Genomic DNA, 11942 nt, shown 5'->3' on the forward strand with positions numbered 1-11942 from the left:
GGATGCCGGGCCGCGGCGGGGAGGCGGGGGGAGGGAGGGGGGGGGGGGAGGCGGAGGCGGGAAGGGGGAGGCGGAGGCGGGAAGGGGGAGGCACGACGGGCCGCGGCGGGACTCCGCCCGCGAGGGGCAGGGCGGCAGGGGAGGCGGGCGGCCGTTACTGCGGGGGTAGGGCTACCCCCCGCCTCCCTGCTTCGCTTCGGGTCGCCTCAGGGATCGGCGGAGCGGTGGGCGCTCTTCCCGGCAGAAATCGCGGGGCAGGGTCTTCCCGGCAGGCCCGGGGGGCGCTCCTAGGCAGCCGCCTGGTCCGGTGAGCTCCGGCAGCGCCACCCTGCCGCCCGTAGAGGCGCGGTGCGGGCCGGCCGGGGAGGGCACGGCTCCCCCGGGCCGGGGCGCGGGCCCGGCGCAGGACACAGCTGTGCAGGGACGTGTGGGCTGTGACAAGTGGCTGCGGGCCTGGCCGAGGGTGCTGCACGTTGTTACTGAGGAGGGCTTTGCCTCCGGCCATCACGACCCCATCGCTGCTTATAAATTATATATGCTATTCTGGAAAATTATATATATAAAAATATATGTATTTTTATATATATATATATACATTATATATATAAAAAGTATATTTAAAGTGATTTTGTAGGTTAAAGTACATTAAAAAGAAACCACCCCCACCCCCCAATTAGTAGTTGTTAGCATCTGAGAGGCAAATCTTGTTTTATTCAGCTTAATCTTTCTTATATTTTGTTTGAAACTTAGTGAAAATAGCAAAAAATAATGTTCCTGTAGAGCAAGTAAAAAGCTTAGCTCAGTGTCAACTAATAAAGTTACAACTGTACATATGCACAACGTGCCTTTACATTTTAAAGCTATGCCTTTATTTGGGGATTTTATGTCCTGAAATGTTTTTGTTCTTTTTTCTTTTGTCCTGGCTAGTTGCAGATACTAGGAGTATGTAAGCTCCTTGGGTTTAGATACTGCATGTTCCTAAGGTATGGAACCTTGCCTATACAACCATACAGCAGGATTTGTTCAAGGAATTAATATTTAATGGTAGCATTAATACTAGTTAGCCACTGTTTATTGCATGAGGAGCTTGCCAGGGTATATGGTCATCACTAGTAGGCTGTGAATGTTGGATCAACCAGGAGACAGACCTCTGGATTTTTTTCACAGGAGTGACAGAAGCAAGAGGAAGGCCAGATTAATTATTCTGCTGTGCTACAGTTTATGGGCTGTAGGCTGGGAATTTATCTTTGTGCAGATTATTTACATGCTCCTAAACCCTTTGTTGCAACAAGAGGAAATATATATTTCCTGTCACATAAGAAGGATTTAGAAGATTTATTGTCATTTAGAAACTCAGATTATTTACAAAATAGTGCGCAAATACTCTTAATTTCAAAAAATTACAGAGATGCTTATATATAAGTAGAAAACTAATATTCAAATTATTGCTGCTTATACATAATGGAAATGTAAAATATTTTTCCTTTGATTTTTCTGCAAGTTTTGAGCATAGTCTTGCAATACGTTTTTCTGTTCCTTGACAGGTTTTTCTTCTCCAGGGATAAAGCCATAGCTGTATTTCCCCATGTAGTCAGTCAGGTATGTACATGTGCTGCTCAGTCATTGGATTTAGTTATGTCCTTTCTCCAGTCTTCTGTCTATACCTTCCTATATTGTAAATTTGTTGAAGCTGGATTATAAACATACAAACTAACTAGTACAGAATATATTTGGAGAAATTGTAAAACACTAGTATGGCATTTTCTGTTTTGGGTGGGTTTTTTTCCACCTCAAGTGTCTTTTTGTCAAATCTTGTTAGGACCTTTCAGGGTTTCTCGACCCCCTCTGAAAGCTCCATTTTTTTTTCAAGTCAGGCTTGTTTTAATAAATCATGTCTTTTTTTTCCCCATGCAACTTTGACCTCAGTGGATCTGTCCATCAAAGCTGTCTCCTTTAAAGCTATTTGCCTTTTTCTTCCTGTGAGTCCTTTTTGTGGTCTGTCAGGCTCAATTATCTTTTGAGGCCCAGTGATAATGTCTGGTCTTAAGCATATTTTAATCCATCAAATCTCAGTCTAATTTAGGGAAATTAGGTATCCTAATATTAGGGAGTTTGTCTTTTTGATGGTGATTTCAGTTGAATGGTATTTAAGGTTTAGTGTTCCTGTGCTGTCAGTGGTCTGAGAATATATGGGACAGCTGTGATATTAATTGTAACCTTCCAAGTGTATAGTATATATACATTGCATATATGTTGTCACATTGTTGCCAGAGAAAGCAAGTATTGAAGAATCATTGAGAGTTAATTGCTATTTCATGCCAAGAACTTTTGTTACATATAAAAAAATGTTTTGGTGAATTATTTTGGGGAAGTTCCCACAAGTTGCTGCTGTGCTGTATTAGTTCTGAAAATAACTTACTCACAGAGCTGTCAGTCACTGATAAAAACTTACTGCTTTGGTCTTTAAAGATGGAAAAAAATCTTAATTTCAATCGCACAAATATTTTGTTTACTTTTGTACCTCACAGAAAGTTGTATTTTACATCTTACATGCCAAAATGCTTGTGCTTCACTGTGGCTCATCATCTTTATCAAGTTTGTCTTGATAAACATCAGTGTGTTTAGCAAGGTGTCTGCAGTCATTTCAGCCCATATCAAATAAAATAGAGTACTTTTCCCTGGATGATGGAGTGGTATGATGTTCCTTGTTCCTCCAAGCTACCTATAACTAAACATTCTTCCAGCATTCAAAGAAATGTATTTCATGGTCAATGCTTCTAAGTTTTGCTTCACACTGCTCAGTCCATGATTCATATCCAAGTCGGTATGAATATGGAGGTTACTATGTAACATTTTGTGAGTGCAGATGTATGCTGTGCTGTGATTATCAGTTAACAGAGTTCTTTGAGACCCCTCGTTCACAGCTGCACCATCTACCTTCTCTCCCTTTCCTCTGTTGTGGCTGAGTGGGGATCAAGAGGAAACTCAAGTGGTGCTTCCAGTCTTTACCTGAGTATGGACAAAGGCAGTCAGGGATCACCACCATGTGACAGGAACTGAGAGAATAAGAGTTTCCAGCCTCACATGACAGTGAAAAGGGATATTCAGAGTGTGAATGTTCAAGCTGATTACACATCCTCAAGAATTCTAATTACTGGTTCACATCTTTTTGTGAAGAACTACTGTCATTCATTAAACAAAAGTAAATCTTTACCTGGGGGTGAAACTTTGCCTTTGGTGAATATGTACATTCAGATAGTTCTATCAATAATTTACTAGCCCAAATATCACCAGACTAAAACAGTGTCACTTCTTAACTGTTTTTAAAGTGGTTTGCTTTTGAATATCCTCCTTTATACGTATGAAAATTCAGCCTTGAATGTAAAACTGCTCTTGACTTCCTGTGTGCCCACCTCAGGATGCTCACCTCCCAAGCTTTCTTACTTTAGGTGTACCGGTTCAGCGCCCCCCGCCCATCTCCCAGGCTGTAGGGGAAGAGATTCCCCTGTCTTTCTTTTGCCAGCAAGTCTACCTGATAGGCCAGGCTGCTGTTGTCCTGTTCTGTTGAATGGTGGGGGCCATACGCGGTTGTGGCCGTGCACAGAAGCCCTTTGTAATGCACGCGTGCTATCATGGTGACCCTGGCAGCCTAAGGAGGAAATGACAAGATACTGAGATTAAAATTACATTAAGATAAAAGCCTGTAGTAGTTAATTCTTAAATGACATTCCAAATCCTGAATACTTGTCAGTTTTGACAATGCTGGTTTGGTACATTGGGGTTCCTTTTGTGAATGGCTACACAGTTGGTGGAAGACTTGGAAGAATTGTGTTTGCTGAAAGAGGTTAGATAGCTTTACTTGCTGTACAGTGGTGACATAGCTTGGGGATTTGCGTATTCCAGAGCACTGATGCCAGCAGAATGCAAGGCATCACCAAGTATCAATATTATCAGGCATTTTGGGTGGAACATTGTTCATAGATTAGGAAACTTACATGTAAGTCTTGATACGTGAGTAACAGCATAGAGATGTTCTCTTGATCAGCTACTGTCAGTTCAGTTGCCCACACACAGGTGTGATGACTGGGGGTGTTCTGCCTGGCTTCTTGATACTGTTCCAAAGGGAGAGTTTTCCATAGGTTGTGCATCATTTGCACAAGCTCCATGCAGATGTCTTTGCATTTCAAGTGGAAGTAGATGGCTGTGTGCAGGCAAGTGGATTCAGCCTTATTTTCCTACCTCTACGTAAACTGAATCACTTTCTAAACTCCACTGACAAGATCACGGTTGCTTGTAATGCGGGAAAGTTGATGCCTAAATTCTATAATTTATACATGTGGGCGGCATTCTTCCATTTTAGCAAAGGTGCTGTGGATCTTAAGAGATAGTGGCAGGGGATACACACTTTTTACTCAACAGTTGGCTTGAAGGGCTGAGACACATACCTATGGCACAGGGTACAGCCCAGCGGTGCCTGAGCCCTTTCCTCCCTGACTTTATCCATTTCAGGATTCAGGGCTTCCTGAACCACTTGTTCCAACCAAGAGGTCACAAGTTTCTACCTGTCCCACAGGAGCAGCAAGTTTGCACTGACCTTTGGGGTAGGGCACACAGCCAGCCCCCAGAGCCACCTCTTCTGTGCTGGAGCGAAGAGCTCCGCAGGTCAAAGTGCTCTGTGGAGAGACAGAAGGGGCAGAGACAGAATGGCCTTGAGGCAGGCAGGGCACGCAGGATGGCAGGGGTGAGCACACGAGGTCGTGACAGTGGTAATACCCACAGTCAGTAATTTCAGTGTTTTGGGGAACGTGGGCAGGTAGCGTCACAGCTGGGCACTGCTCCACTGTCACTGTGCTATCGGTACATTGTGACTGTAAATGGTACTGCAGCACTTCAGTCTGAAAACAAATGATAGTGAATGCTTTCTCTGCTGGGCAGGTGCCATTCCACAGCTGCTTGAAGTTGCTCCTGCTTGTGCCATAATGATCAGCACATAGGAATATGGAGTCTTTTTTTTCCCTCTCATTTCAATGAAAAAATGAACCAACATCTGTAATCCTCCTTTATCCAGCTGCATGGTCAAAATTGTGCCAAATTTGAGTCTGTCAAGGTGTTTTGTATAATCTCCAGTGAATTTCTGCAATTATATTTGGTAACTAAATACAAATTAATTTTTAGCTGCTTCACAAAGGATAAATTTGCTTTTTTCTTAAGACTAAGAAAATACACATGACACTTAAATTATCATTGAAGATTTTGTGACTTCTCTTGCACAGACAGCTAGAAAGAAGAAAATAGAAGACGGAAGGGTGAAGAAAAAGAAATTAAGAGTTGCTGACTGTTCTTCAGTGATGATTGAAAGGGGGGAAAAAAATTGAGGCTGGACAGAGCAATGAAGAATAGCCACTGCCACTGCGTTAATTTTCAGTCTGACTACACATTTTCTTTGGGTACTTAAAAGGAAGTTTAGAAAATGTTTTCCATTTCCAATTCTATGATATGATTATTCCTCCATAAGGAGGTTGATACAGAATGAATTCAATAAATGCTTATTATTCTTGCTTAATATGTGTTTAATTCTGTCTGTGTTTGTCAGTTGTAGCTGTTTTGTGTAAACGCATATTATAAAGTAGTCTTCAGCTGCTTCTCAGGTTTATTTAAAATGAAAACCGCTTTAAGATCAAGCTGGAGAAAGTACCTCATGCTCATTAGAAACCCAGACAGCATAGTGACTATGTTGGTAGGCGCTGCAGTGGCTCTTCAGTTTAAGGTAATACGCCTAAGAAATTAAAGCATACCCAGGCACTGAAGACAACTGCCTGTACAGGTGTTCCAGAGGAACTTTCTGTTCCTGCGTACTTTCAGGAGGTGCAAGCGGTCTCTGTCACAAAGGTCCAAAGCAGGGCCAGGCTCCCTGCTGGGGAGCATTTTCCACACACGGCTGGTGTGGAATCACCCGTTCTGAAGGCAAGGCTTGCTGGCATGAACACGCGTGGCTCCGTGCCAGTTAGACACACAGCTGAGGCAGCCTGAGGGGAGAGCACATTTAGCGTACTGCTACAGACGCAGCCACTGCCTGCTGCAGCGTGCTGCACACCCGTAGTACGAACACTGCAGCATCTCACTAGCCCATAGGCACTGCGCTTACTGAATCGGCCTCCTCTGTATGATTTTTTTTTTTTTAATTACCCTCCCTATATCCTTTCTTTCATGCATCGCTGTTGAATTTTGGTTTCTGTTGTTTGAATTTTCTTGCATTTAATAGTGGTTGAATTTTATTTTTTGCATATTATAATGAGAGGGTGTGCTGGTACAAAAGCAACTCAGTAGCTGGGTCATTCAGACACCAGCTTTTGGGTGTGCTTTACCCGAGAAATGGACTTCAGTCCTATTCTACTGCCAAGAAGGTATTCTGGTATGGTTTTGGCCTTGGTGAAAATTACAACTAGAGCATTTTTCAGTGTGAATAAAGACACTAGGAACAAAGTTATAGCATACACTGCAGGCAAGGGGTACTGCCATGAGGAGATATTTTACACTGGTCCCCCACTGTGATTTTTCAAAATAACTTTACACTAGAAACTCAAACTATGGCCTAAGAGAAATAAAGCAGTAACAGCAGATTTTGGACCACACTGAATGAAATACAGCAACAAACACAAACTCTCCCTGTTTTGCACGGAAAGAATTTGCTATAAGCTCAGTAATACTGTAATTTGTTTCTCCTGTACCATTAAAACAGACAAAAACTAGTAATTAGTGATGATGCAAAACTTTTAATTTACATGCAACATTTATGGAACGTCAAGGCAACAAAACATACAGTTTTGGCATTTTTTCAGTTTTTTTTTTTTAAATTATTAATGTTAAGAACTGAGAAAGACGCATGTAACTGATTTCCCATGCACAAAATGACACCCAGAAACTCAGTGGTGTCAGACTACATAAAAGACTTCAGTTGAATGACACATGAATTTCGTACCAGTAGCTCCAAGAAAAGAGCCAGCAGTGACCATGACTGAAGATCATGATTATAGACCCCTCCAAAATACTGACACGGGGGAGGGTGTTGAACAGCAAACAAGACCAATTACATCACTGTACCTTGACGCAGAATGTTGACTTGTGGAATCTGGATTCCCTCATTGTATTTGCAGTAAAAATGCATCTCTAATTACAAATTAGTATTTCATAATGTTACTCAACTGCCAAGAGAGAACATGTGCTTAATGTGATAACAAAATAACAAGTTCCATGAAGTAATGGACATTCTGGCAGTGTATGAAAGGATTTAATGGTCAGTGTTTATTACAGAGAAATAACTGGGTGGGTACATGAGGGCTTGAAAGACAAGGTCTGGTGGATTTTGCTAAACTGCTTTCAAAATCTGCATTAAAATGGCATCAGTAGTTGCCTACCCTGCCATGGATGCAATGACCTCCAGCACTGTGGACCAGAAAGTTGGGAAGATGTATCTTGAACCTCCTCCAGCTAAATCCAACAGTGCCTTGAGTTCCAGAGATGCGTAGCCTCATCCTTACAAAGGCTAAGCATTTCCTGTAGCTTTTAGTAAAAGTAAGAATGAATCCTCTTTCTTTCAAGCCCACCTTAAAATGACCACATTATAGTAGTAGTGCCAAGGTACTGTTACAAGACACAAATCAACTGAAACTGTACAGAGTGTAGTGACATACTGTAAACACCTAGAGTAAGCAGTAATTAAAAATCTGTCTTGTATTGCAGCTACTCATGTAAACAATTTATGAAACTTCTTTGGCACAAAAAAGCATTTTCCCTAGCACTTATAAATACAATGTACTTACATGCATTTAAGTTTTGTTTAAAAAGTTACTAATCATACTTATAAGCATTACCTTGATTAGCAAAATTCATAGATAAAGGATTCATTGTATCTTACAAAGAATTAAGAATATAGTTTGCAATTCAAAAATTCATTTGCAAACTTTGAAACTGTTGGGTAATCTGGAAAGTTAGTTTCATCTAAAAAACATCTCCCTTTCCCTGCCCACCCCCTGCTATCAGTAATTTAAATCAATGGCAAGTAATTTGAGAAAACTGACATAAGTTCTGCTGTATTACCTCATCAAGAAAAATACATATTGCACTAATACAGGAACACAAGAAATCTTTAACATGAGAATACTGTCACTACGTTGTCTTTGTGTCCCCTTTTACAGTCTCCTTGGGATCTTGCCAATAAACACACAATCCAAACTTCCCAAGGTGCTCACGCCACCATCCTTAGTCCCCATCTTTCCAGCAAGGCCAATAAACCAAAAATCTCTCATATAACATTTGATTATCTTGACTCTAGTCACTCAAAAGCATTTAGTGAGTTTCCTCAATGTTTACAAATTGCTAAGTATGCTTGATTTTTATACGATCAACTTACAGTTATTATTCACATGCAACTTCAAGAATTAGTAAGTGTTTCAGTGTGATTCTTCAGTGTGATTCAGACATCTAAGTGCCATGATTATTAACAGGAATGCAAAATCTAACACTGAGTCAACTTGAGAAGAGCAGGTGATAGGTTAAATATGCTATTTGACATCCTACTTCACATACACAGATGAAAAGCTGGATTTTTAGGTAAAATGTTTATTTGCCTACAAAGACTGGCATTAAGGATTCCCTGTCTGTTCTGCAAGAGTTGATAGATATTTAAAGCACTGCAGAGAAGCACCGTGGCTAGAGTAGGGCCAGGCCATTGCAAGGAGGAACAGAAGTCATGGCAATTAAGCAGGGGACCGATTTCAACTGTTTCATTTTAAAAATCAGTCATAAGCATCAGATTGAAGTTTTTGGTCAGGTATAGGACATATATAAATATTTCAAGACTAAAACAGAAAATCTGAGAAGTACTTTTCAGGGAAAAAAAAAAGGGGAATGAAAACTGACAGAATTTGTGAATTAAACAGGTAACCATGAAAAGAAAGAAAATAAGCAGCTCATTTTTGAAGTCAGAACTAGTAGTCTTCATTGCAAGTCATTTTATGGAACACAAACCAAATGCATACAACACAAAGTTCTTCGCCCTTGCATGTATCTCAAGATGGTGTTAAGCCTGGACTCGTCATTTCTGTTGTGGGACTTGCAAGATATTCACTTGATTTCAGACTTGTAAGAGATTTGTAGCTTGCTACTGATGTAAGAGAGCCACAAAGACCAAGCAATGATGGAGTGTCTTCCTTCCCTGTTAAGAAAAAAAAGAAAAGAATTCAGCTAATAATTTTTACAGCACAAGAAGACCTGACCACAAAAAAAAAAAAAAAAAAAGAAAAAAAGAAAAAAAGAAAAAAAAGGGGGACTAGAGAAAACCCCAGCTGTTTCACCTGCACTATTATGAATTACATACTGCTTCCGCACACACATACTTCATAAACGCCATTAGGAAGACGCATGATTTATGCCACACGTTCCCTGTCCAGGCAGTAGAGATCCCTACCTGTGCATTACATGCTGGGCTGTAGTCAGTCTGCTACAGAGTGATATATTCAGAGGCTCCACTGACTACGTGGGGAACTGAAGTTACTAATTCAAGCACTGTTTTTATTCCAGTACCTTTATATATAAATGGAAATGACGTTATTAACACAGCAGTACCTGGGATCTAATTTTAAACCTCTCAGAAAGGAGTAGAATATAACTGCAATCAGGATATATTTCTTTAAAAATAAAGATGTTTTGGTTTTTAAACCTTGGTAATTTGAAGTGCATTAGGCTCCAACCACTGGAAAAAACCAACTCCACTAATAGGCGACATTATAATGAACACCATCTACCAGCATCTTCCTGTTTCATCCTCCTGGCTCACTGGCAGAATAGAAAAGATCACCTTAAACTAGAGGTTTAAATGAACTTAAAAAGGTCACAGATACAAGTTTTTACTCATAAGCCCTTTAGCAGATTTTTTTTAAAATCACCTCTATAAAGTAGCATTTCTTACAATCGTGTCTCCTGTTCCTGACAGAAAAGTTTTGCTTTTATAAGAAAGTAGTAAGAAAAAAACCAAACTACCCAAACCATGCCCTGCCCAACAATTCATTATGAAAAAAAGTAAGTCACACATAGTTCTCTTCCATCATTTGTGGTTCCTATCAGCAGTTTCCAGTAGATTTAGGGTCTCACCTCTGCTGAACTTTTTTTCAAGTGACTGAATAGCTTTCTCTAAAAATGAACTATATTCGGACTTTTAAAAATTCTTCACTTTTATAAAAATATTTATTCCCATGAAAACTACATTCCATTGGAGGACATAAAATACACAAAAAGCAGAGTGACACTGTTTGGGCACAGCCCTTGATTTCTACAAGTGTGAAGCTAAAAATCTGACTACATGAGTGGGATTACTAGTAACGTGAAAGTTTACTACTTCTAATCTTTCAATTAAAACTCCCATACCCAGTTAGATCAGAGGTATTTTAACAGCAAGATCACATGCCACGTCTTAAAAAAAAAATATTTAAACTTAGGTACTGATGAAAATTACTAATTTAGAAGTGAGATGTTATGCTACCCTTAAAGACAGTGTTGAAATCAAAACCTAAACTATTATTATCAGCAGTTTTGCCACGTTTTTATTTACAGAAGATAAAACAATCCGTAACTTCAAACAATTAATATTATAAAAAAAGCCCCAACAGCTGAAAGTAGATCTGCACAGAACTCTCTTCAGAGCAGCCATGCTGATTCTATTTCACTTTCTCTAAGCTATATAAAGCTAAATCTAATAATTTAAAGACTGGTTACAGTTTTAAAAAAAAAATTCTAAGTTTTACATCCTTGATACTTTAAACCCAAGAAATTTTAAAAGTTATGAACTGCTAAGGCTCTGTATTGTCAAGTCTATTTAAAGTTAATATTTGATGAAATACAAAAGGATTTTTTATAGCAATTTATGTTCTGTACCCAAATTACTCCTATTTCATAAGTCTTCCAGCATTTTTCTGCTTTTCACAATTGCCCACAAGATGGAGCAGCCAAACTTTGATAAGTGTAGATTCTGAAAGGGTGTGTATTACATTTATATACTAGCATGGTTCACATCATGTTCGTCTCCCTGTTCTAACAGGGACACTGTCAGGCTGCATCTCCACAGATAAATGTTGAATGCAAGATTCGAGAATGACAGTGGTAGCTGCAAATCCAGTGCCTTTAATCTTTATTCTAAGAAAGTAGAAAGGAAATTTAAAGAACTCCAAAGATTTGAGTTAGTTATAGCAGAAAGATGACAGAAGATCCACCTTGTAGCTGGTTCTGCGATGGAGAAGGAAGATAGGCAACATATTTGAAGCTTAGCTTTAAATACAGTACAAAGTCTTATAATTATTGGGGATGCGGGGTGGGCATCTTCAAAAATCCAAACTTATTTGAAGTATAGTCCTTAGGGAAACAAACAATTTAACAATGAAAAAATATGCCGTTTAATGCAAAGTTTGTTCACACCGAAAATGCATCTCACAGGGACTGAAGATCAGAGCTATGAAGAACAAAACAAAAGGAAGCCACCAGACTGGCTCTGCACCTTCGTTTAACAGGCTCATCCCATCCTGCTTCCCATCCTGTGAGTGACCTGGATCCAGAGAGGACTGAGAAAGACTAACTTCTGCTGAAAGCTGGTCCAGACTTTGAAAACTTTTCCTGCAAGGCAAGTAATACTTAATAGTAACACATTTAAAGACCTAACTATATATCTTCAATTCTCCTTAACAAGTTTTCTGAAAAAGATTAGGCAGTTCAGCTTTTTTCTCTTAAATGCTATTTTTTGTTTTTTAAAACTGATTTTTCCTAAAGCAACAACTTCCTTTTTTTCCTCCTTTTTTTTTAATTAAAGAAAATTTTTATGGTGAGAGAAACTGATTTTTTCTGCCAGATGATCCTTGCATATTGTAACAGGTAATTCCAACAGGATACATTTCAGA

At 39.7% G+C, this 11942-nt stretch overlaps 1 protein-coding gene and 1 long non-coding RNA gene across 3 annotated transcripts in view; one reads left to right on the plus strand and one right to left on the minus strand.

The window, feature by feature from the left end:
* The first annotated feature begins 124 nt into the window (after nt 1–124).
* LOC129784638 (uncharacterized) lies at nt 125–5563 on the plus strand. 2 transcript variants are annotated; one of them, XR_008747619.1, is made up of 3 exons: nt 125–983; nt 1545–1599; nt 5274–5563. It is a non-coding gene; the product is annotated as an uncharacterized LOC129784638 (long non-coding RNA). The 2 variants fall into 2 exon arrangements; XR_008747620.1 differs by having other exon boundaries at nt 125–1599.
* Nucleotides 5564–7266: 1703 nt separating this feature from the next.
* Nucleotides 7267–11942, minus strand: part of RUNDC3B (RUN domain containing 3B) — a 55458-nt gene continuing 50782 nt past the window's right edge. The window contains exons 10-11 of the mRNA XM_055806262.1: nt 11546–11661; nt 7267–9214 (exon numbers count right to left, since the gene is read on the minus strand). Of these exons, the coding sequence (XP_055662237.1) occupies nt 9069–9214; nt 11546–11661 (262 nt within the window). The 3' untranslated portion in view covers nt 7267–9068. The remainder of the gene's footprint in view (nt 9215–11545; nt 11662–11942) is intronic.

This window comes from Falco peregrinus, chromosome 5, assembly GCF_023634155.1.
Source record: "Falco peregrinus isolate bFalPer1 chromosome 5, bFalPer1.pri, whole genome shotgun sequence".
Taxonomy (NCBI): Eukaryota; Metazoa; Chordata; class Aves; order Falconiformes; family Falconidae; genus Falco; species Falco peregrinus.